The 25,192-nt window shown below is 52.6% G+C and overlaps 1 protein-coding gene across 5 annotated transcripts in view; it reads left to right on the top strand.

Annotated features, from left to right (window-relative positions):
• The window catches only part of CCDC12 (coiled-coil domain containing 12), a 51,162-nt gene that overhangs the window by 9,896 nt on the left and 16,074 nt on the right, over nt 1–25,192 (top strand). For all 5 annotated transcript variants that reach the window (XM_082414700.1, XM_082414701.1, XM_082414702.1 and 2 more), the window contains exon 2: nt 23,148–23,215. In XM_082414700.1, coding sequence (XP_082270826.1) covers nt 23,148–23,215 — 68 coding nt within the window. The remainder of the gene's footprint in view (nt 1–23,147; nt 23,216–25,192) is intronic.

The raw sequence follows: 25,192 nt of genomic DNA, 5'->3' as shown, positions 1-25,192 counted from the left end.
AAGAGAGAGCTGGAGGGAAGGGCTAGCAAGTTGGGGGGGGGCAGAGTAGGGCAGTGAGGGGGGCGGTGGAGGAGAGCCCAGTGAGCTGGGGGGAGTCTGACTTGTCCACGTCCTGATCACCTCTCAGGAAGTTGTCTCTGTCCCCACCCCATGTGGCCACACCCCATGCCCAACAGCCTGATTGCTAAGTCACTTGAGGAGGTGACTGCCTCTTGGGTTGAGAGCCTTTTGCAGGTTGGCAGTCACAACATTTACACGGCCGTTTGTGACAGGATCTCGTGACTTGTTCAGTCCCCAAAGCAGCCCTTTGAGGTAGGTGTTGGTTTCTCCCTATTTAATAGACAAAGAAACCTGAGGCTGAAGGGACCTCTTGTGCCAGTGCTTTGCCGTGTTGCCAATCCTGGATGGTCCCTTAGGCCCTGGCCCTGTATCCCTCTCCACTCCTCAACCCAAGGTGCTTGGGAACAAGCGGCCCCCAGGAAGGGGTCTCCTTCCCATCACACACAGAAATTGCCATCAGGCTGCCTGGTGGGAGCTGCCTGGCTTAGCAGAGAGCATCTGCTTTGGAGCCAGGTAATGTGTTTCAAATCTCAGCTCCATTCATCACATCTTTGGGATAGAAGCAGATCTTCAAAACTCTGAGCCTCCCTATCCTAGACATGGCTTCTGACCTCTTCAGTAGCTAGGAGCACAGAGAAAGAGGTCCAAGAAGTGTCCAGCTCAAGATCTTGCCCATGGGCCTTTTATAAACATGGGTGTCTGTCCTTTATCCTCTGCCCTCTTGGAAGCAGGGAAGTCAAGTGGTCCTCCAGCCCTCTCTGCTGAGTGACAGTGGGTGGAGCCCGATGGAAGCAAAGAGGACATCCTCCTGGTACCCTGGCTTTACTCAGCCTAGCCCTAATTCCTTGAAGGTGGAATTCATTTTTAGTGCAAAATGTTAGATTAACAAAGTGGATTTGCAGAGCTGCAACCTTGACGAGGTGTGCAGTTCCCATTCATCTTAAGGACTGACCTTCTCTTCCCCACCTCTGCTCAGACCCTAAGGTCTTAGAGCCAGTGAGAGAGAGAACCTTGTGGGTGGGAGGTTTGGGCTCCCAACACAGATACCTGTTGATGAACCAGTGTTGAAACTTTGGATTCAGTCATCCCCTTGGAGGGCCGTGACTTGTTCGTTTGTAAAATAAAGATGTTGGTTCAGTCAGAGGTCCTCAGACCTACCAGTGCATCAGGATCACCTGGGGAGACAATTTGCAATCTCTTCTCTGGCCCCATCCCAAACCTCGTGTCAGGATCTTAGAATCAAAGCATTTTTAAAGTTCCCCAGATGATTCTGATACAGCATTTTTCTGGAAATCTCTGATCACTCCCCTGACATTCTCCCTTGACAAAAGGAAGTAGAACATCTCCTTTCCCTGGAGCATTAGCTGCCCTTTCTGACTGCAGGAACTCTGCAGCCAGCCACCAAACAAGTATTATTGAGCACCAGCTGTGTGCCAGGCCCTGGGGATCTAGCCTGTGAATAAGACTGCCTCTCTGCCTCCAGGGGCTTCCATGGGAGGAGTGGGTGGTTAGTAAAGTACACGTAAACAGGGTAGATAACGTCAGGAACTTGTGAGGGCTAGGATGGGGGTGGGGGTGTGTGTGTGCGTGCGTGCGCTGCACAGCCGCCTTCGGTTGGGAAGATCTCTCTGAGTGGGAGATTTGAGATAGAGGGGGTAGGAGTGAGGGGTGGGGGTGGGAGTGGGGGTGGGAGGGATGGGATGCCAAGATGTAGGGAAGAGCCTTCCGAGCTAGGTGGAGCTTGGCTTGTTTCAGGGGCAGAAAGAATCCCTGTGTGGCAGGAGTAGGGTCAAAGGTTGGGGGCGTAGGGTGGGCATGAGAGTAGAGAGGCCATGGGAGGCTGGGGCCGCAGGGGCTGGACCTCCCTCTGAGGGTGATGGGGAGCCACTGGAGGCCTGAGCACCAGTGCCCTGCCCTGACAGTGTGTGGCGGTAGGAGGCTGCTGCATTAGCCCAGGTGTGAGGCAGTGGCCCTCGGACAGGGTTCTGGGATATCCTGACAGATGGGCTGTGGGGTGAGTGAGCTGAGTGGATGGCGGGACCTGTTCCTGAGATAAGTCCAGGGGACAGTGGTCTTGAAGGGGAAATCAGGAGTCCAGTTTAGGTCACTTTAGGCCTGAGACGACTATTAGACATCTAAGTGGAGAGAGACTGGCAGGCGGGCATCTGGACTGTTGAGAGGTGCTTGTGTAGTAGGATTTGAAGCTGTGGGGCTAGATGAGGACCCCTGGGTTCAGAGCTTAGACAGCAAAGGGGGAGAACTGGGGGCACCATCAGTGCCCTGAGGCTCACCCTGCGGGCGTTTCGGAGGAGTTGGCGGAGGAAACTTAGAGGGAGGGGGCAGTGGGGCTGAGGGAAGCCAGGTGAGGACTGGGATGGCTTTGGGCAGGACAAGGTGGCAGGCGAGCTTGGTCCAGCTGTTTCAGGGAAGTGTGTGTGGGAGGGGAGGGTGCCAGTGGGGTCGAGGCCGGCTGGATAGGGGTGCAGCATGGCAACCACAGCCTCACTGTGAATTGGGCCTCCTTTCCACTGTAGCAAGGCCTCACTGGACCCCAGCTGTAAGACTCACTGGTCTCTCAGGAGAGGTAGTCCAGGCTGAGGCAGTGCCCCTGTGGCTTGGCTCTCTGGGCTGGCCCAGTGTTGTGGAGCAGGCGGCCTTCCTGCTTCCTTCTCTTTTGCCCTTACCCATCCCTGTGGGTGGGCAGGCCCCGAGGGCTGCTCCCATTTGAACTGAGTGCTGCCTCTGAGTCAGGCTGGTGGCTTCTCTGAGGTTCCCTGCACCAGGGTTGCCTAGGCAGATTGCATTTGCCACCTTGCCTGCTACTCTGCTAACTCTGAGACCGATGGGTAAATCTCCTCGTGTTCCTGAGCTTACACTTCTTCAGCCGGAAGAGGGCCACGGTAACCCCAGCCCCCCAGGATGAAGATGAAGTGAGGTGGTGGGTGCAGAAAGGTGTTGAGAAATGAGAAGTGTGTATGTGCGTTTATTCTTTCTGCTGTACTCTTGTTCTACCCCCAGTGAGGACCCCTTTACTTTACAGATGTGACAGTGGAGACCCAGAGAGGGTCAGGGACTGTACAACGTCACACAGGACCGCCCCCCTGGAGATGGGCACAGAGGAGCCCACCACCTCATGGCTGAGTCCCGATGGGGTGGAACTGGTGCAGCCTCCCCCTTGGAGCTGTGCAGGGAGGGGCTTTGCCATGGGCTGCAGGGAAGAGAACGAGACCTTCCCTCAGCTTGCTCTGCTATCATGGGGAGAAGCTACTGAGCTGGGCAATGGGTGAACCTCTTTCTAAGTTTCCCCAGGAGGGTAGGGCTTCCCGAGGTAGATGCACAGCTGTTCTGGCTCCTTTACGGTTTAGCTCACCTGCGGTGGCTGAGGCAGCCTCATGTAGCAGAAGGGACCCTGGACAGGAAGCCAGAAGACAAGATCCCTCTTTCTTGCTCCTCCACTGCACTGACACAGTTATTCAAGCCTCAGTTTCCCTTTCGGGTGACTTCTGTGGCATTACAAGATGTAACCAGGTGTTCTCAAGGCCCCACTGATGGGGGACAGGAATTGGAAAGCAAAGGAATCTTGAAATTCAAGCTGGTGTGTAATCTTTCTGTTAGCTTTTGCAACAGAAGAATTTGTGTGACCTTGATGGTGAATCCCTCAGTTGTATTCGCTTGTCTCCTAGAGTCAGGAGGGTGTGAGGGAGTGTGCTTCCCTCTTGGTGTCCAGGTAGCTGTCTTCTTGGTGTGCTTGGGGGCCCCGAGATATTCTTCTCTTTGGAGAACTTACTTCTTACTGTCATCTAGACAGAATTAGCCCCCGCTTTAGGTTTTAATGATTTATTTTTGGTTTCTAAATGGATGTCAGTTTTTCTGTTTTAACAACAATGAAATGGCACTAAAAATTTTTTTTAAAACTCTTAATTGAAGTATATTATACATAAAGAAAAGTACACAAATCAGCTCCGTTATTTTCACTAAGTGAATACACCTATGTAATCAGTAACTCACATCAAGAAACGTGGCAGCATTCCAGAATCCCCCCTCCTGCCCCCACCAGGTGCTTACATCTCAAGAGTAATCAATCCCTTGGGACTTTTAACACCAGAGTTTGGCTTTTCTTACTTTTGAACCTTATGTAAATGGAATCATACAGCACATACGCTTGTATCTGGCTTCTTTCATTCATCATTATGTGTGTGGGCTATTTTATTGAGTGTGGCATTACTTCATTCTTATTGCTGTACAGTATTCCATTGTTTGAATACACTGCATTTTATCCATTCCACTCCAGATTTTCAGGGTGGGCCTATTATGGATTATGCTGCTATACCCAATCTTGTGCATGTCTTGGTGAATCTATGTACATATGTCTGCTGGGTGTATGCCTGGGAGTAGAATTGCTAGGTCATAGGGCATATATAGGGTAGATACTGCCTAACAGTTTTCCAAAACACCTGTACCATTTTACACTCCCACCAGCAGTGTATATGAGAGTTCTCTCTAGCACCTTTGTGGTTTAAATTTGCATTTTCTTCCTAACTAATAGAGTTCTGTATCTTTTCATATGTTTATATGAAGTACCTGTTCAGGCCTTTTATTGGATTGCCTGATACTTTTTCCTATTGATTTTTAGGAGTTCTTTATTCCAGTCCTGGGTGAGTCCTTTGTTCTGTATGTGTGCTGCAACTGTCTCTTCTACCGCCTCTGGGCCTTCACTTTTCTTGCTTTTAATTACATTCTTTGATGAACAGAAGTTCTTCATTTAATGTAGGCCAGTTTATCAATTTTTCCCCCTAATACCTTCTATGGCCTATTTAAGGAAATGGTTGCATACTCTGAGTCATGATGATATTCTCTTATGTTATATTCTAGAAGTTTTACTGTTTTACCTGTCACCTTTAGATTGCCAGTCCATCTGGAATTTATTTATTTTTACATGGTGTGAGGTAGAGGTCAAGACTTTTCCCCCATATGGATATCAGTGACTCAGCACTACTTATTATTTGGCATTTGTTTTTTTAGAAAGAAGACTGTTTCCTTGTGAATGGTTGGCATGCAGGGTCCTTGATAAGCCATACTGCTAACCTCCCACATCTTGATAATAGTTGTAGTTACTATAATAATAATAGTAGTAACTAATTTTTTTTTTTTGAATGTTACTGAGTCCCAGTTCATGCCAGCCCCTCAGTAGACAGGCAGCTCCCTGGGGCAGGGACAACTCAAACTTATTTTAACAAAGCATTTAGATATTTCATGGCATTGGCAGTTGTCCTGGGTGTTCTATGTCCCATGACTCTGAGCCCCTTGGCTTTGTGCACCAGACCACGGACTCACACAGAGGGCAGGGACCTGCTGAGCCTGGCTCCCCAAAGCTGCTTGGACTTGCCATCCACTCTCTCCATGTTCTGGACCAACTGACTGGGGTGTTCTGACAGAAATATGAGTTGCCTCGAACAATTGCTTCTAGGTGAGCTGTTTCAAACTTGGGCTGTATGTTTTAAATTCACTCCTGCTAACACTTGGACCGGGATGTGGTTGCTCCATAGTACTAAGTATTGTAATACAGGATTGAAATGCAATTTGTTTTCTTTGTTATTATTTTTAAAATTTTTATTGGAGTATAATTGATTTACAATGATGTGTTAGTTTCAGGTGTACAGCAAAGTGAATCAGTTATACATATACATGTGTCCACTCTTTTTTAGATTCTTTTCCCAGGTAGGCCATTACAGAGTATTGAGTAGAGTTCCCTGTGCTATACAGTAGGTCCTTCTTACTTACCTATTTTATATATATTAATATGTATTTGTCAATCCCAATCTCCCCATTTATCCCTCCCCGACTTTCCGCCGTGTTCGTTTTTGGTTTTTTTTTTTAACTTATTTATTTTTGGCTGCATTGGGTCTTCATTGCTATGCTCTGTCTTTCTCTAGTTGTGGCGAGTGGGGGCTACTCTTCGTTGCGGTGTGCGGGCTTCTCATTGCGGTGGCTTCCCTTGTTGCGGAACACGGGCTCTAGGTGCGCGGGCTTCAGTAGTTGTGGGTCACAGGCTTAGTTGCTCCGTGGCATGTGGGCTCTTCCAGGACCAGGGCTCGAACCCGTGTCCCCTGCATCGGCAGGCGGATTCTTAACCACGGCGCCACCAGGGAAGCACCCCCCCAACCCTGTGTTCTTGTTTCAGGGGAAGATATGTCCCGTGTTTCATCTTGGGATACTGAAGAACACCTCCCCCCAACCCACACCCACATACTTCCCCACACCCCCCTCACATACCCCCAACCCACCTCCAGCACGTAAACACACACAGACACACACACACACCCTCCAACCCCAGCTCACTCCCTTACCTCATCCCACACCTCCTCACACTTCCCCAGCCCCTCCCCACGTACCCCACACAGCAACCCGCCAGACTACACCCACTCCCCCTGCATTCTCAACCCTCAGTACCTCCGTCCCACACCTCTACACATCCCATAACTCCCCAAAACACACACATGAACCACACCCCACACCCTCAACACTGTCTCCTCCCCACCCCCCAACACATACAACCCTAAACAGCTGGGAGGGACTCGCCATTTCCAGTTGCTAAGCCATTGCAGAGATCTGGGAGACCCCAAGGCAGAGCTTGCTGTGGCTTGGTCACGTCTGGCTCTCCTTTCAGGGCCCTCCCTTAACTCCTCGGTGCCCTGGCTTCTCCCCGGTTTTGTTTTTGAGGGAAGCAACAGCTTGTACTCTTGAAAGAATTCCAAGAGGAAAAACAGTTGCTGTGGTAATGAGGCCCCGTGGCGAGTAAAATCCACACTCCAGGGCTGTTTTGATTCAGGGCTCTCAAGAGCTGCTCTGTCTAGAGAAAATGTGAGTGGCTGGAGCAGAAAACATTTGTCCTTTCAAGGATGGCACTCCCTCTCCCCCCACACCCTGTGTTCAGGGCAGGGCCACACTCCAGTTCGGGCAGGGCAGTTTGAATCCTAAAGAAGAAGCACCTGTGTGTTTGATAGCTGGGAGAGGCAGTCCTTTGGTGAGAGCAGGACTTTCCTGCCCCGGGTCCACGAGTCCATGACTCCTTAGAGAGTGGGGCTTGAGGCCTGGGCTCTTTGGGGCGAAGCGTAAGTTTCCAAGCCCTTGTGTAACCGCTGTCCTTACTCTTACTGAGGAGCGCCGGCTGTGTGCTGGGCTTGTGAAGAGCTTGGGGACCGATGTCAGTGAGGCTGGGCCCAGTGGGGCGACAGACCCGCGCACACCAGTTATAATACTGCGTACTGCTGTGCATTGTGGAGGGGCAGGAGGGGTGTCTGAGAGGGCTGTGAGCCTCCTGGAGGGAGGGCTTGCAGCAGGGTGTGGGCTGCATGGAGGAGGGAGTCCTGAGCCCAGTGTGAATTGCTTTCCCCACTGTGTCTTATTGGTTGGCTTTGTGCCCCAGGCAGCATAACTGACCCAGCGGAGGTGCTGAGAAAACACTTGTGGAGGGATTGAGTGGAGGGCAGTCTGGAGGCCTGGGAGAAGGCGAGGGGCAGGAGCAGAACAGGCACGTGTGGAGGTGTCTGACTTTAGGGAGAAGCTCCTGCCCCATTCACCCGCCCACTGTGGCTAGCTTTTCTGACCTGGACTCATGTCCTCTGCACACGTGATGGATCTGCCCTTCTAAACTGAGGTCAGCTCAAGGGCAAGGGTTCGGTCCTCCTCTAGATGAAGTGAGGGGAGGGGAGAGGCATGCGTGTGGGGATCTGTCATATGACCCCTTTCAGGGATGGGGTGGGGGGAGCAGGCCTCACTTGGGCGGTAGAATTTCGGGGCCTCAGGTGAGAGGCCGGAGGGTGCAGGTGAGAGCGTCCGGCCCCACTGTCAGTCATCACCGTGTTGGCGCCTACTGATCGAGGGCTTCTCGGTGCAGCCACAGCACAGAGCTGTACACATCACATACGCTCCCTCATTTAATGCCCCTCTGCAGTTTTGGAGAGTGCAGCTCTGAGAAGCTCAAGAACTCAGCGTAGTCCCACAGCACAGCTTCCTTGTGTGGTTCTGCCTTCTCAACCTTTCAGCCCAGCACATGGTTAAAAAGAAAAAAAGGCTTTGCTTCCAGAGGAAATATGTGTAGGTGAAGACCGAAAGACCTTGTTTAAGCGATATTTTCCGCAACAGATAAATGTGCCAATTCTGGCTTGTAGTTTAAACTTGGTTTAATTAGGATTTTATCACTTGGAGATCACACCAGCGAGGAGACAGCTGTCTTACCTTTACTTCTCAGACTGTGACACTGAGAAGCAGCTGATCAGAGGTTAAAATAGCTTCTAGTCTCCTAGGAGCTTCAGCGCACTTTGTTGCTCTGTAAACTGCTGACTTCCCTGGGAATTGACTTGTAAAGAATTTGCTTTTTGAACTGGGGTGCCAGTGTTGGGACCCTGCACATTTCAAGCTCAGCTCCGGCTTGGGATGGAAGGATGGTGAGAGGAACCCCGGGCCAGGTGAGCGCCTTGGCTTGCCTGCATCACCCACTGGCCTTTGTGTTGGACTTGGGGGAATGCTGGGACCAAGTCCACAGAACACTTTACATCCTGAGCCCAGCTTCTCCATTTGCAAGCTAGGCATCAGAACCTTTGCCTTGCTTGCATCCAGGGTCTCCCTGTGGATCAGATGAGTCAGGGAATTTAAGAAACTTGGAATGCTTAAAGTGATGCCCATAATTATTGTTAGGCTATTGCTGTAAGTGGTCACATGAAGCTAGGGTACTTAGTTGCAAGCAACAGAAATCTATTCTGACTGGTTTGTTTGTTCATTTTTGAAAAAAGAGAGAGCCTACCTTGGAGGTTTGCAGTCAGAAAGAAGCCCAGCATTTCACAGGAAAATGGCTTGCTCTCAAGTACTAGACACTGCAGCTTGCTCTGCTACCAATGCCGCCAGAGAGAAGTCTGTGCTGCTGGCGCCTCCCCACAGCTGGGACAGTGAGTGGGGGGCACTTTATAGCCTGCAGCTGGCTCTTCCTCCCTCGAGGCTCCACATGGAGCCTTCCCAAGTGAGGGAGGGGCGTGGGCATTGGGCAGCCCATAGAATGACTTGGGAATTGAAGTTCCAGTCACCTTCCTCCATGGCTCCAGGCAACATGGTAAAATAGACAACATACCAGTCAAATTGAAGTCCAGAGACCTGAGGTCTAGTTTAGCCCTAGCTCTTGCCCTTCTTGTCCTGTACTTTACTTGGGTCTCTTGTGGCCCTCAGGATGTCTATGTTGTATGAGAGATTTCTGTGTTTCTTCTCATCCTGCCTGCTCTGATCCAGAGCCCACCCACCCTGGTGACCACAGTAGGCACTCAGGCAGCTTGGGGTGGCATCATACAGGTCACTTCCTCCCGTGGGTCAGCCTCTTTGAGAGGAGGGATGTGGTCTGACTCAGAAGCTCCTCAGTCGGGCCATGTGGTAGAATCATGACCTGAGAGTGGGCAGGCTCTTGAAACATTGATTCCTGGGTCTTACCCTGGAAGATTCTGATTTGGTCAGTTTGATTTCTAACACCCTCCCTGGGCCACTGGATCTAGTTCATGTTGTACCGGATGATATCTGAGGTCTTTGCAGCCCTAACAGTTTATGGTTTTGTTACTTTTCTCACTTGGTAATGGACATGGTCACACTTCTCTGGCTACTGTGCAGAAAGCACACCCAAGCCTTGAGGCTATTTATTTGAGTTTTGGAAGCATGATGCAATCAGAAACTTCAGTTTAAATGCTGACCTGTCTTTTATTAGCTGTGAACCGTTGAGTAAGTTCCTTAGTTGTTCCGAACCTCGTCGTTTGGGCGGGATGATAACGCCTGATCCCAGGGTAATTGTGGGGACGAGAGGCCCTGTGTGCCTGAGTGAAGTGTGGGCAGCTTTGCGAGCACAGCATGGCACCGTGCAGCTGGAAGGGGCTGTCCCTCCAGACAGACTCAGAGGCAGCTGCCATCTGCCATCCTTGGGGGTAAGGAGGTGGCTTTTTGAACCCATATGTGGCTTGTTTTTCCAGTGGCCTCAACCAGTGAGCCCTGCACTTTCCTTTCTGGCCCTTTCTGAATGTTCTTTATAAATAACACTCTCAGCACATATTTGCCACCTCCTTGCCTGTCCTTTCGCTGGTTTCTCAGTGCTCATGGGATAAAGTCTGTAGCCCATGGGGCAGGCCTTCCCATGCTGGGTCCCTCCTCCGGGTGCACCTTGGGGGTCTCTGCCCTCTCCATGGACACAAGGCCCAGCCCCAGTACACCCACTCCTTCCAGTAACTCCGGCGCTGCCTGCCATGCCCGCTCTGCCTTGAGTGTTCCTCCAGGTGAGCTGAGGTTTCGTCTTCCCCTCAGCTGTTAGTCACTCTGCATTCCCCTAGCACCCAGGAATTCACGGCCTCGCTGTGTGGGGACTCTCCGTTCACCTGTCTGCTTCCCCTTTCACCTGCCCCTCAAGTCCCTGAGGACAGCAATCACGTCTTAGTCACCTTTTTGTCTGCCAGATGACAAGACCCAGAGGCACTCTGTAAACATTCGAATGAAGAAATGAAGCAATGTGGCAGGCACATGGACTTTGGAGTTGGCTGGGCTGAGATTTTTCTGAAGGAAAAGCAGACCTGCCCTTTGGGAGGAGTTCAGGGGCTTATTTAAACGTCTGCAGGCAGCAGCCGTGTCAGCAAGATCAACTTCACTGTGTGTGAAGTCTACTAAGACAGTTAAGTTTCCAAATCTGTTGTTCAGGCATGGACTGGGGTTGCTTTGACACCTGTCCACGTGGAGAAGAGCTGCTCATGTTAGGCGGTCACAAGCTTTTAATAAGCCAGCCGTGTGATGTGGGTAACAGGAGCCCTGATGTTGTCCTGTTGGTGGCTGTTGGGGAACCGCTTGGGGGCACCCAGCATCCTTGTGAACAGGCACGTGTGCTTAGGTGTGGGGGGTGTGTGTGGAAGGGTGTCATTTCAGGGGCCACTCACTGGGGTTTTCAGGCCCTTGCTTGCTGCTTCCACTGGATCCAAGGGTGGTGAACACACAGGAGAGAGGCTCCCTGGGACCTCCCTTTGGGACTCCGCCTCAGAATCCCGCCTACCAGCCAGAGTTCAGGTGCAAGGGGGAGGCCTGTTTGCTCTTCAGCCCGGTGGATCTGAAGAGGGTCAGACACCAGAGGTGTGTCCTCAGGACCTGAGCTTCTGGGTGGCTCTTCCATTCCCCACAACTGATCGTCTGGGCCCCCCATTCCCCGTGCCTGGTGACTCTGTCTGTCCCCTGTGAGGCGGTAGGGAGGGGGCTCCAGGCCAACTCCCCCCACAGTGCCACGTGAGGCTGTCCCATACCAGGGCAGGGGAGCTTCAGGGACCTTATCATTTGCCATTGGGATTCTCTTGCTCTTGTTTCAGCTGTGAGTCTAGCATGGTGAGGAAGTCCTGGTGGTTGTGAGTTCTGCTTTGTGGCGGGGGAGACGTTTTCCCCCTCCTTCCACAAAAGGGAAATGGTGGGGCAGGGTGAGGGTAGGGGAGGTAACCTCATCGTTCGCCATCAGTTAATTTCTTAACTGAACTTTTCACGCTGATTATTCAGCAGTAGATGTTCGGCCTGATTGGATGCCTCTCGGCCTGTAGTGTGACTGCGGGGCCTGTCCCTGGGCGCACAGGGACGCTGGTGTGTGCAGGCCTCAGTCTGTCCTCCTCTTCCCCAGCAATGCTGGGTTTTTAGTTTTTGCTTTTTTTTTCTAAGCTTGAGAAAGGTCTTTAAACATTGACTGGGCTGTGTTGGGCCTGAGGGCCACCCATGGTTTCCTGCTTTCCTGTTGAGCCAGGTGAAGGTCAGGAGAGTCTGTTTATGGTGTGAGTACAGTCAAGCAGTGAGCCACAGGCAGCTGGGTTCCTCGTGTCACTCTTGTTTTTAAATCATTTTGTTATTAAGTCATTTTGACAACAGAATTAAAGGAAACGGAAGAAGCACTGCCCACAGTCTTGCTGTGTGAGCCTGTGAAGTCTGTGACCCTTCTGCGTCAGGTGTTGCCGTGGTTTCACTCATGGTTACGTGTGTGGGCTCCACACCCCTCATAGTCCTATTCTGTCTCACGGTGGTGCCCGTCAGGTTGCTACTTCAGTGAGCAGCTGGCCTGCCTCACTGTGTCCGGCAGGTCACATCTACCTCCTGGCTCCACTTCTGCCTGTTATGAGAAACACAACTGTGAATACCTCTACATACATTGCTCTTTTGTCTCCTTTGGTGCTTTCCTGGGATTGGAGTTCCTGGCCCAGAAATGTCTGTATCTGGGGCTCCTGATGGTTTGGTCATGTCTCTCTGAAATGTCACCAGGAAGAGATATCAGCCCTGTGATGTGATGCTGAGTGCCATTAGATGCCAGTGAGACCACCTGTGTATTTGAGGCGGGTGGGAGTAGGATCAGAGCAGAGGGCTGGGCTTTGTGGGGGAGCCACCTAGGCATGGGGCCCACGCTACCCTTTGGGCGCTGGCAACTCCAAGCCGTGTGACTCTGGGTGGGTTACTTAATAGTAACAACATTGGGCCTCCAGTTTTATCTGTGAAAGGAGAAAGCGGTATTGTCCTTATTAAATTTTTATGCTGATTAATGAAAATGTTATTTCAATTAATTGAATAATCAGTTGCCTGGCATACTGTTATAACGGCTGTTGTAGGAAATACAGTAGAACAGAGTTGAATAACAATTGGGTCCAGCCCTCCCCAGAGCTCACCTTTTATTGGAAAGTCTTCTAATTTTGTGGAACCTAGTCAGATTTGATTCTTACCACTCTCTTAGGGAGTGGGCACGGTTGAGATTTTTGCCCTTATTCTCCGGGAAAGAAGCAGAGGCGCGGGTAATTGTCAGAGGGGAGGATAGAACAGACAGCTTAGGGGTGAACAAGCAGATGTGAGGGTAAAAGGAACTGTGTGTGTAGAGGCAGGGAAGTGGGCTTCCAGTTGTCTGTCTCCTCAAACTGACGGAAAGAGTGTAGGGTCCGACATCACAAGCCTAGTGATGCCTGAGGCATGGGCGCTGTTTGGAGGCTCAGACAACCAACTTGGGGAGGAGAACCTCATCTGTAAGCGGGGGAATTAACATGTGCATCCTGCCTCCCCGCCAATTGTCAGTTCATTCATTGGCTATTGTCTCCCTGCTGTCATGTGCCAGGTGCTGGGAAACAGTGATGGGCAGGCCTCTTGAAGCTTGAATCTAGGCAGGAAGACAGGTGACAAACAAAATCTCTTGTAGGCAAATCCAGGTAAAATCAAATGTCTGGGTCAGTTATCATTAGAAGGCCTGCCTGGGAAGAATGCCCTCTGCTAAAAAAGGGGTGTAACCTTCAGCCCGCACAGCTAGGGGAAAGTGCTGCAACCTACCAACCATCTTTCAGCTGCTGTGGAGTTTTGTGGTGGGTGCAGAACAAGGTTTCTGTAGGGAAGCCTCACAGATGTGGTGTCTGCTCTTCCAGCCTGGGGCCCCTGAAGGAATCAGACAGGTCGTTCTTAATTTGAGTCTCAATTTTAAAAATTAAATTTTGTCATTTACAGAAACTTGGCAGAAAATAAAGAAGCACTATCAGAAAAGGATATTGAGGGGTCAGGCAAGTAGGTGGTGGCGGGGGAAGGAGAGGGAACATCTGGTTCCCCAGGAGGATGCAGCAAGAGTCAGGCTCACTGCTGATGGATGGCAGGACTCGGAACACCCCAGGATGCCAGCAGGTTGTTTCCCATAATGGGTGTCACGGGGGTTTCTGCACCAGATGGTGGACCCCAAGTTAGCTTGTTTAATCCTCAAACACCCTGTGACATAGCACCAGCCCCACTTTAACAGGGGAGGGAGCAAGAGCCTCGGAGAGGTCCTGCAGGTGCCCACGGTCTCACCATTGGTAAGCAGTGGAGAGTGATTTTCCTACTGTCCGGCCAGTCCAGTCCTGCTGCCCGGCTTCCTGCAAACCACAGTGCCCCCTACAGGTGTCTGGGCGGGAGTTGGGAGTCTTGCCTGGCTGCCCAAAGGCACTGGTCCAGGCTGACTGTGTATGAGGGAAAGGACAGGACTGGTCTTTGCTCTGCCCTCAGTGTGACCTTCCAAAGGCTTTCCTGCAGGGGATATGGGAGCAGGGGAAGGGCCCTAGCAAGCCTCTGCACACTCACAGTGATAGCTGTTCCCTCTGCTGCCCATCCCCCAGCCCCTCTTTCCACTCAGCCTTTAAAATGCAAGACAGAGGGCTTCCCTGGTGGCACAGTGGTTAAGAATCCACCTGTCAATGCAGGGGACACAGGTTCAGGCCCTGGTCCGGGAAGATCCCACATGCCACGGAGCAACTAAGCCCGTGCGCCACAACTACCGAGCCTGCACTCTAGAGCCCGCGAGCCACAACTGCTGAAGCCCATGTGCCACAGCTACTGAAGCCCGCGCACCTAGAGCCCATGCTCCGCAACAAGAGAAGCCACCACAATGAGAAGCCCCCGCACCGCAATGAAGAGTAGCCCCCGCTTGCCGCAGCTAGAGAAAGCCTGCGTGCAGCAACAAAGACCCAACGCAGCCAAAAATAAATAAATAAATAAATTTAAAAAGATAAAAATAAAAGTAAAATGCAAGACAGGTGGTACTGTACTTCCTTTGGAGAGCCTCCCCAGATACCTCAAGTGCCACCCAAAGAACCTCCTTCCCCACCATGCTGTTGTCACCTTCCCTTTCCTCCTCTGGGTCGTCACCCCCTTGAGAATCTGAAGAGCTGTGGATTCTTACTGCAGAAAAATGAGCCTTTGCACACCTGGCCTGTGTGTGTGTCTGATCATGGACCTCTGGAATCCTGTCCATGGACCCAGGCTGAGTCCCCACCCTGGTCTGTGAACACTAGGTGCCTACTTGTTCTTTTTTTCTCCTCGGCCAGTGTGGAGTACCTAGCAGGAGGGAGCCGGTCAATATTTGTTGACTAATAGTCTGCTGGAGGGGTTATCTGCCACCCCCTTTGAGCACGACTGGTTCCCCAGTTGCACTTGTGGCAAGAATAGGACCCGACTTGGCTTGGGGCCACCTCCCCACACTAGTCTGCCACACGCAGGACGTCAGCAGTCATCTGGGGCGAGGCCATGTGTTGGCCTGCATGCCGTTGCCTGGTCCTCGGGATGGGGTATCAGTGGTGGGGCCAGCCCTGCCTCTGCTGAGGAGTGGGCCCATTTTCTGCTGCTGCGGACACCTTGACAGGCACTGGAACCTCAGCCTTTGTCCGCACTGGCCCTCGCCAGACTCCAGGCATTAAGCCTCAACCCTGGTCATCCTGAAAGCTGCCGCACCCTTTCTCTTTGTCCCCTAAGCACTGCCACCTTTTTTGTTAAAGGCGCCTTCATTCTCCCAGTGAGTCATCGTCAGGACCTCAGTCGTCCCTGACTTCTCCCTGTCCCCTCGCAGCATTCAGGCACCCCCTTGTTCTATCCCATCGCCACTGACCTAGTTCCGGCTCTTATCTGCAGTCCTTATCTCCCGCTCCCTTTCTGTTCTCCCAGCCCTCAACTCCCTGCGCTTTGTTCTCTCCGCTCACAAGCCTTTAGGGAATGTCCACACCCACAGGAGAGCAGTGGCTCTCAGCTCTGGGCCGTTAGTCCCCACCCTCCCCTTCTGAACTCTCTGATCCTTGGTGAAGCACTGAACGGGGAATCAGAAGACCTGTTCCCCCTGCACAGATTGTCTGACATGTCTTCTGACGTCTTCGTGGAGCAGATGTTATAATACTGCCCATCTCGGGATTGCAGAGAAAGCCTGGTGAAAACAATGAAAGTGAAAACTTACCGTGACCTCTGTAGGTGCCAGCAGTCTGGCCCTGTGGCCTCGTGGCTTCTCTGCACCCCTTCCCTTCTTGCCCTGGCCCGATTCTCCCTGCCCCTCAGGGTCTGCCGTCTTGTTACCCAAGCCGCAGGCCTTCCTCCTTCCTCCCTGGTCATTTCTTTCTTGTAATAGTGCCATGATGTTGGTATGATAGTCCTGGTTTTCATACATGGGGAAACCCAGGCCAGACAGGTTAAATGGCTTGCCCAAGGTCACACAGCAAGGTGAAATTGAGCCGGGCTTGCCAGACACATTCCCACCCAGAGCCCATCAGCTCAACCACTGTGCTGTGCCTGCTGTAGGCGGTGTCAGGCCCACGGGTACAGGTGGGTAAGACAAGCATCTGCCTTCAAGGATCTCTCTGCCTACTGGGCGGGCAGTGGGCATACCGGCCAGGTCATCGTAGCAGCAAACTGAGTGCCAGGGCCCAGAGTTAGGCGCCCTGCCGCCCAAGCTGCCTGTTGGAACCTCCCCTCCCCACCCCCTTCCCCGGTCTCTGGGCAGTAGAGAGCCATGCAGTTTCTGTGCCCAGGCGTGGTGGTGTTCGGCCCAGGGCTTATCATTGCATATTCAGGGTGAGTCAGACTCTGGGTGACTGCCCTACCCACTAAGTGCCCTTGGAGCACAGCTCCCGCTGCAGCTGCACCCGACAGGAGGTCCCTTTGCCCCACATGGGGCTGCCCTGGCTCTGAGGATGGGCAACAGGGTGATACTGTGAAACCTGCCAGGTTTGCCCTCAGCATTGTCAGTGCCTTCCTGCTCCCCACTTCCTGGCATCTATGCCCATGTCTCTTTGACTTTTCCCCACCCTGGGCCAAGTTGGAACTGGAAAGGCTTAAACCGGGGCCAGTTTCACCTCTTCTTAGGGAACTAGGGTTTGGAGCCTGTTCTCTTGATTGTTGAACAGAAGGGCTGTTTCCATGGACAGTACCCCTGGCATACTCAGAGCTAATGAGGCATGTTTGCCTGGGCACTGGAAAGTGTTTCTGTACCTGTGAGTTTCTGTTGGCTCTCCAGCTGCTTCAGTAATGGTCTCATGGTGGGAGGAACCTAGCCCAGAAGTTGAAGTGTCTCTCTGTTAACCCTTTCCTGCCTCCCTCTTTTTCTTCTGGAAGGGAGAGCCCCAGGCAGCAGCTCCTCTTCAGATGAGGGAGGGGCTTGTTCTTTGTCCCCTCAAAGCAAACGCCCCTGCCTCAGCACATCTGCCCCTGATGGCACCCACCCGGCCCTCAGTTACTCTTAACCGCCCTCCCCAGTGCATACGCACAAAGAACAGGTAGGGACAGGTCCAGGCTGGGAGTGGAGCATCTCACCTAGCTTCTAGTCTCCGTCTCCTCCCACCACCCACTCTCCAGGCTGCCAAAGTGCCTTTCCGAGCATCCGCCTCGGCCCACCCAGAGCACTGGAGGAAGACCTGTCAGCCCCCCTCTACTCCTGACCCCCTCAGTCTTGGGTGAGCCAGCCACCTGGGTCTGCCCTGCAGGTCTTAACAGTGCCCTTGCTCTGCTCTCATGTCTGCCAGGCAATTACCATTCCCAGGAATGTTCTGCCTTCTTCAGCCACTTGGCAAGTCCCCATTTGGCATTTAGAGTTGAGTTGAGGGGTTACCTCCTTCCCTGACGACACCTATTCCTTGCCGATTCTGCAAGTATACAAAACATTGAGTGAAGCTTTCCTCCTCACTCTTGGCACAGTTACCATTGTCTAAACTTGCTCCTTGAGCTCTTTGTGGGCAGGGTTCTTGTTTCCTTTATCCTTGTGCCTAAGGCAGACCCAGCACACAAAGGGGTCCAGGGGTACTAGGGAAGAGGGACCCTTGTCTTTGCCTGGGTGGGGAGGTCAGCAGGAGGAGATGCAGCAGCCTCCCTTCTCCCCCTGCTTTTCTACATTTCTGGTGGTTAATTGAGCTACTTCTGGTAGTCGCCCTACGTTCAGGCAGCAAGTATGGAGTGATCTCCCCACCCCCCATTGTGTATACCATCCAGAGGCAGGTGCATTCAGCTAGTGAGGGCTCCTTCTGAGAGGGGACTGAGGAGCAAACACAGAGTTAAAACACCAAGTCTCGGGAATTCCAGTGGTTAGGACTCCGCACTTCCACTGCTGGGGGCATGGATTCAATCCCTGGTCGGGGAACTAAGATCCTGCATGCCGCGTGGCGTGGCCAAAAAATTTAAAAAACAAACAAAACAAAAAACACCAAGTCTGGACATGTCCCCAAATTGATAAATCTTCAGCTGGTCTAATAAGGAAAGAGAAAAAACACAAATTATCAGTATCGGTGGATATCACCACAGATCCTACAGACATTAAAAGGATAATAAGGGGGGCTTCCCTGGTGGTGCAGTGGTTAAGAATCCACCTGCCAATGCAGGGGACATAGGTTCGAGCCCTGGTCCGGGAAGATCCCACATGCCGTGGAGCAACTAAGCCCGTGTGCCACAACTACTGAGCCTGTGCTCTAGAGCCCACGAGCCACAACTCCTGAGCCCATGTGCCACAACTACTGAAGCCCGTGCCCCTAGAGCCCGTGCTCCGCAACAAGAGAAGCCACCACAATGAGAAGCCCGTGCACCGCAACGAAGAGTAGCCCCTGCTCATCGCAGCTAGAGAAAGCCTGCGCACAGCAACGAAGACCCAACGCAGCCAAAAATAAATAAATAAAATAAATTTAAAAAAAAAAAGGATAATAAGGGAATATTATAAACGACTTTATGCCAGTAAATTCAGTATGAATGGATATTCCTTGAAAGACACAATATAATAAGACTGACTGAGGAGGAAATAGAAAATCTAATGAGCCCCATGCCTAAAACCTCACAAAGAAAACTTCAGGCCAAGATGAAGTCTTGTCATATATTTAAAGAAGAAATAACACCGATCTTGCACAATGCTAATTTTATTTGTAAAAGTGTTGTTCCTGGCAAAAGGATTTCAAACATTATGAAACAGGTCGGTCAGGCTCTGTTTGGAGCAGGGCTGTTTTTGAGAGCCCCTGAAGTCCTGCCTCAGAGGCCCCTTCCTCCTGTGGGCTCTGAGGGAGGTGAGAGCAGGGGCAGGGCCTACGTGTGGAAACCTGGGCCGGGGTCAGAAATGTGGGGTACCTTCAGTAACAGGCAAGCGGGCTGTGGGGAGGACCCCAGTCCAGGCCTTGGCTTTCCTGCCCTCCAGCCACCAGTGTTCTAAGAATTGGGCTCTTCTGGAGTTGGTGGAGAGAGTAGTAGTTAAGTTAGCACAGAGTTAATGAAGGTGATGTAGTCCAGGCTCATGGCTATGCCAGCTCTAGGAGATGTCCCCACACTGAGAGGGACTTGAGGAAGGGACACACAGGCCTGATTATGAGTAGGAATGACCACAGGCCTGTGTCTTGGGCCCAGAGGAGTGACGGAGCCCGTTGCCTGGGAACCTCAGAAGGCTGCCTTGAGGAGGTAGCCTTTGAGCTGGAGTCCAGAACTGGCCAGAGGGTGGGCTTTGTTAGGGGTGATCAGAATGGACAGATCAGGATTTGGGACAGAGGGTCCGGTGTCAGGGTATTCTGGACGAGGCCAGTATGGATGGGCTACAGGGAGAGTGCTGAGGCCTTGAGAGGCTGCACCTTGAGGAGAATGCTGTTCCTGAGGGTATGGGGACCAAGGAGAGCTTTGAGCAGAGGACACCCTCCGTCCATGTGGATGGATAAGGTGGAGAGAGATGTAGGGGAGATGGGTTAGAAAGAGGAGGAGGAGGGTGCAGCAGGCTGCTGTGTTCTCCAGAGTGTAGGGGGTAGCTGGCGGCAGGCAAGGGTGGGGGGAATAGCTATGGGCTTGGCTGTGGTGGGGACCTATGGGGGTGGGATAGAACATGGGGTTGGAAGGAGGGAGAAAGGCGGGAGATTGGGGAATGGTGTGTGTAGGCAGGGCTAGGCGACGAGTTACATTTAAGGGTCTGGGGGTGGGTGAGATGTCTCTAGATTCCCTGGGATGCTGTGCACCTCGGGCCCTGCCTGCACTCCCGTGGGTGTCCTCCAGGGCTTAGACCTAGGCCCAGGCTGGCTGTGACTGGTCTGAATGCACGTGGCCAAATCTGAACTGTGAGGAGAGCATGCGAGAGGTGACTGGGTTCAGAGCTGGTTTTAGAAACTAAGGGCCTCTGCCGTCTCCTTGGCAAGAATGCAAGAGTTCAGGAGGACCTTGGTCCAGAACCCCAGCTACCACTGACAGATTCTGTGACCTTGGGAAAATCTTTCCTTTCCGTGGCGGTCATTTGCCAGCTTCCCCCATGGGTTGAATTGAGGACTCGGAGGCGGTGGTCCTGTGAGCCCTCCAGTTCTGAGGGCCTTCGAGTCTCTCAGGCTGGGTGGGCCATGAAACTGGTCAGTGCCTCCTACCACTGTCCCAAGCAGTGCAAGTCCTGCCTTGTGACCTAGGCCAGGGTTGCCCCAAAGCCATTTCCCTGCTCAAAGATGCTCACCGTGCTACCTGAGTTGCCTTTGAGTGGGCAGCCTGGAGCGCGCCTCATCCCGGCACTTATGTGGCCTGTTCATTTGTTTACTGGCTCCCGCTCCATGCACATATGGGTACCATTCTTGAGCCCCTGCTCTTGCACAGCATCCCAGGCTGGGGTCTTCCTTAACCTCAGCAGTCTGCATGGCCCACCAGACTGTGGGGCATGTTTTTAAAATGTCATTTAGATCATTGAGTGTTTTCTCATTTATTAATGAATAACTTGGCCTTTGCCGAGACACTTGAGTGTCTCCGGGACCCCAGGAGGGTGGTGGCAGCTGTGCCGCTGAGTTTGCCCTTGCTCAGGGGCTGTGAACGGGCATGGTGTTTGCAAAGGAGTCGCTCCCAAAGGCTGTTTCCACGGTCCCCAACCTCTACCTCCAGCTGGCCCAGGTTAACAGGGCCCTCATGGAAAGAAGCCTTCCTGTGGGCTTGCCCATCAGCCCACTTCGGGGGAAAGCTGAGCCTTTGCTGCTCTTCCACCTCTGTCCTTTCTCACCAAGGGGAGGTGTCTGCCACCTTCTTCCCCTGCTGCAGGACCTCTGGCCATCAGGGAGTCCACTGCCTGGCAATTAGGAAGGAGCTTTTAGTTCCAATGTCCTGGCTTCTGGCTTAATGTAATCACTAGCATTTGTCAGGGAGAGGTGCATGCAGCCTGGGAGCCACGTGGGGAGCTTTAACTTGTTTCTCAGTTGAGCGTTTGTACGCCTGCTCCCCTTATCTCTTTGGCCATCACCAAACAAATGCTTCTGCCCCAGGGCCTCCCTGCCCAGCCTGTCAGCAGGCTCTTGGGAAAGGCCTCTGGTCCTTCCTCCAGCAGCTCTGCTCCCGTTGCCCTAGAACACTGGCCAGAGCCCTCTGTGATCGGCCCCACCCCTTGACAACCTTACCTGCATTCACCTGTGCCCTGACTGCTGCTCCAACCACCTGTGTGTTCTTCAGACCACACCCCGCCTTTGCTCAAGCTTGCTCCCCTCTGGGAGTGCCCTTCCTGCTCCTGTCTCCCCATCCTGTAACACCCAAATTCTGCCCACCCCTTAGTAGGAAGGTAGGAAGCCCCCTACCCACCCCACAGACCCATGTTGACCTCACTCATGTAGCTGTTGTCGTTCCTGCTGCCTCATCCCCAGGAGACTGAGCTGCCCTGGGTTGAGAGAGCCAGGGGAACATCTTGCTCTATTCACATCACAGAAACCTTTCTCTGGTCCAGGACTCCAAGCCTGGTTTGGGTGGTCTCCTTGCCCGTAGGTGTGTGGCCAACGAATGGCGCAGTCTGGTGGTTTCCAGGGTCTCCACGACGAACACCGGCAGGAAGTGACTCATAATGCGAATGCCACTCTCGGGGAGGCCGTTGTCAGTAACATAAACAAACCTCTAGGAGAGGTGGTACAAGCAGCTATTTTACTTATAATTTATACGTTCTTTTCTCCATTGCAGCAGGTCCCCCATGGCAGGGGCTTCCAAATGTCTCCTCGGAACAAGCTCCAGCAAGTCAAAGGCAGGTCATGGCCAGTTATCAGGGGCACATTGATCCCCTCTGGAGGGCCAGCCCTGGCACGCAGGGAGACCCCAGGCAGGGCTCTGTCCCAGATTTTCTCAGGACAGACACTGGGGGCGTGGGCGCACGCGAGAGCACACCCAGTGCACGCCCTCCATGTTCGTTTGTCTGCAGGCAGGTCTGATCCAACTGCAGTGGTCACATGGTAAGGAAGAAAGCCCAGGAAGTTGTTTCCCGCTGCAGGTGGAAGCAGCATAGGGGTGTCCTTCTGCTGGGTCCTCGGCGCACCTGGAGAGCAAGCATACTCTGTCAGGGTTGAGATGAACATGGCTTCTCTAGACTTACAAAGAGGTGGGGAAGGGAGGAAGAGGAAGATAACCAGATTTAGGAATTTTTCCCATGGAAACTGCAAACTAATTCCCCTTCCCTCCGTGCCCCTGAATACGTTGCAGGAGTGAACTTGTTACAAGCTGGTCCTAATTTGAGTTATGCTGCTCCTAAAGGGAACCAAATAGGTGTTTCTGGAGAGGCCTCTGGCCTGGAAGGCGGGGGGTGGCGGTCAGGAGGCCTGAGCTTTTGTGCTGCTCTCGTTGCTGGTGACTGCTCTTTGCCCCATCTTTCCCGATGCATGAGGGTGGCTGGTGACCTGCCAGCATGGGCCCTCTGCGGCACTGACCAGCATCATCTCTCACCACCTAAGACCTTCCAGCTCTTCCTGCTAGTGTTGTCTGAGGGCCACCCTGGTCTGGGCCTGGGCTGGGATCATGGGTTTTGTTTTGTTTTGTTTTGTTTTTTTAATTTATTTAATTTATTTATTTTTGGCTGCGTTGGGTCTTCTTTGCTGTGCACAGGCTTTCTCTAGTTGCAGCAAGTGGGGGCTACTCTTCGTTGTGGTGCGCGGGCTTCTCATTGCGGTGGCTTCTCTTGTTGCAGAGCACGGGCTCTAGGCACGTGGGCTCAGTAGTTGTGGCGTGTGGGCTTCAGCATTTGTGGCTCGTGGGCTTAGTAGTTGTGGCGCACAGGCTTAGTTGCTCTGCGGCATGTGGGATCTTCCCAGACCAGGGCTCGAACCCGTGTCCCCTGCATTGGCAGGCGGATTCTCAACCACTGCGCCACCAGGGAAGCCCAGGGTCATGGGTTTTAAATTCTGCTGAGGGAGTTGAGGGGTGGGAATCGTGTCTCCAGCGTTGTGCCCCGTCGGTTGCAGCAGGCATGTTCCCCGCTTGGAGGCTGGAATGCCAAGCTGGTCCTGGCCAGGCTGTCTGGCTCCTGGAAGGAGGAGTGTTCATTTGAGCAGCTGGTTTTCTCCCTTCCTTTGCAGGACAAGGAAGATGGGGAGCCAAAGACCAAGCAGCTCAGAGAAGGGGAGGAGGAAGGCGAGAAGCACAGGTAATGCCCCACACGCAGCTCTCTGCCCTGCGCTCTCCTCCAGTACCTGTTGGCTTCCACATCCTCCCAACTCTGCATTCAGTCTCTACCCCGTTCCTTCCTCTCCACCCCATGGCTGCCTTGTTCAGACAGGACAGTCTTACAGTTGGAACCTTCTCTGCACCCTTTCCCCCACTGGCTTTCTGACTCTTAGCCACCAGCCTTTTATTCCAGACCCTCATATTATGTCCCCTCACTCTTGTCCTAAAACACTTTGGGTGACATGGTTCTACAGCACCTGCAGAATCAGGTCCAGACTCTCCCTGGTGTGTAAAGCTCTGTCTGAGCCAGCAGCCTGGGCGCCTGCTCACTTGGGGGAGTAGATCTTGATGCCCTGAGAAAGCTTATCTCGGTGGGCTGTGCTTTGAGGGGGTGCAGCAGGTGGGGAGGGGTGCTCCCCAGAGGAGGCTGGACCAGCACTCGGAAGCAGGCCTTCCTGATGCCACAGCCTGCTGTTTCCTTCACCAGTGTGAGTGGAGCCCTCCCCAGGTGCAGGCGCCTCATCTCTGCCTTCTTGTTCAGGAGCTGATCTCAGATGAGATAGGGGTTTTTCAAGTCCACGGGGGCTCGTGTGTGTCTGTGCACGTGTGACTTAACACTTTACAAAGTGTGTTCACGCCTTCCTCACAGCAGCCCTGCAGGGTCCTTGCCATCTCACTTGTTATCACAGAAGGCGACAGCTCTGTGCTGAGAGGCTGGTGATGCCCAGTGGTGGTGCAGGGACCCTTGTCACCCTAGCACTGGGCTCTGTGGTGTCTTGTTGGGCCTTGGCCCCCCCCAGCGCAGCATGCGGCCCTCTCTGATGACAGAGACGAAGGCCAGGTCATAGCTCTTTTGCCAAGTGACTGCAGACTTGGGGGCTTGGGGGTGGGTGCCTGCACAGTTTCCCCCATTCTGTGGTAACTGCTGAGACACCCTTTGGTTTTCTTCTGGTTTGTTCTTAGGTTTTTGATTACTGGCTGGAGCCTTGGGTCATTTTGCAGATTCAGTTGTCTAACCAGATACAGTGCGGGGCCAGGGGTTGTGGCCGAGGAAATGGGAAAATCCAGCAGGACTGGAGGCAGGCACCCCAGGACCTCACCCCTCACCAGCCATGCTGGGGAATCACCCACCTTCCTCTCTGCCCGTGCTCCTACCCATCTGTCCAAGGAGACCTTTTTAGAGTCGTGGCTGTTTTAGTTCCTTTGGCTTTCCTTATAAATTTTAGAATCAGCTTGTTAATATCTATTTTAAAAGCTTGCTAAAGGTGACTGAGAGTAAAGAGTGACAGAGGAGGTCAATGATGTGTTGTGGAAACCAGGAGAGGAAGGGGTGGCTTTCCGGAGACGGTGCCCCTCCCTTCATCCTAACCCATTCCTTAGTGGCCCCGTGCATGGGTATTTCAAGGAGTGTGGAAGGGATGGACTGTCTCATGTCAGTTCCTCTTAAAATTTCAGAACGTAGGCATCATTCAAGTGTACGTGTTTGTATTGTTGCCTACTTATTAAAAGTAAAGATAAACGAATACAAAAAAGAATAAAATAAAAAATAAATAAATAAAAGTTTGCTGGAGTTTTGATTGGTATTGCATGGAATCTATGGATCAGAATTCCTTTAAAAATTTTTTATATTTTTATTACTCTCTTCAGGATAAATCCTACCGCATTCCCCTACAACCAAATCCCCGTTGAGTGGGAGTCAGTCCTCCAAAGGTCGACTAGCGTAGGCCAGGCTCTGTGGGAAGGAAAGACAAGTTCCCACCCCCAGAAGGACCCCTGCTTCTCCTCTGGTCTGGATTTGCCCTCTCCCAGCCAACCTTCCCTCGTGGTTAACTGCAGGGGCGCCCATGACTCATCTCTAACACAGCCCCCTGCTTGCTGCCTAGATAAGATGTGATACGGCAGCCCTGGAAACCTGGACACAAAAAGGGGCATTTATGTCAGTTGCTGTTGTTTTTTG

The sequence above is a fragment of the Balaenoptera physalus genome (genome assembly GCF_965194825.1).
Source record: "Balaenoptera physalus genome assembly, chromosome: 11".
Lineage (NCBI taxonomy): Eukaryota > Metazoa > Chordata > Mammalia > Artiodactyla > Balaenopteridae > Balaenoptera > Balaenoptera physalus.
The sequence above is the reverse complement of the archived record's forward strand: the minus strand, read 5'-3'. Positions and strand labels throughout refer to the sequence as shown.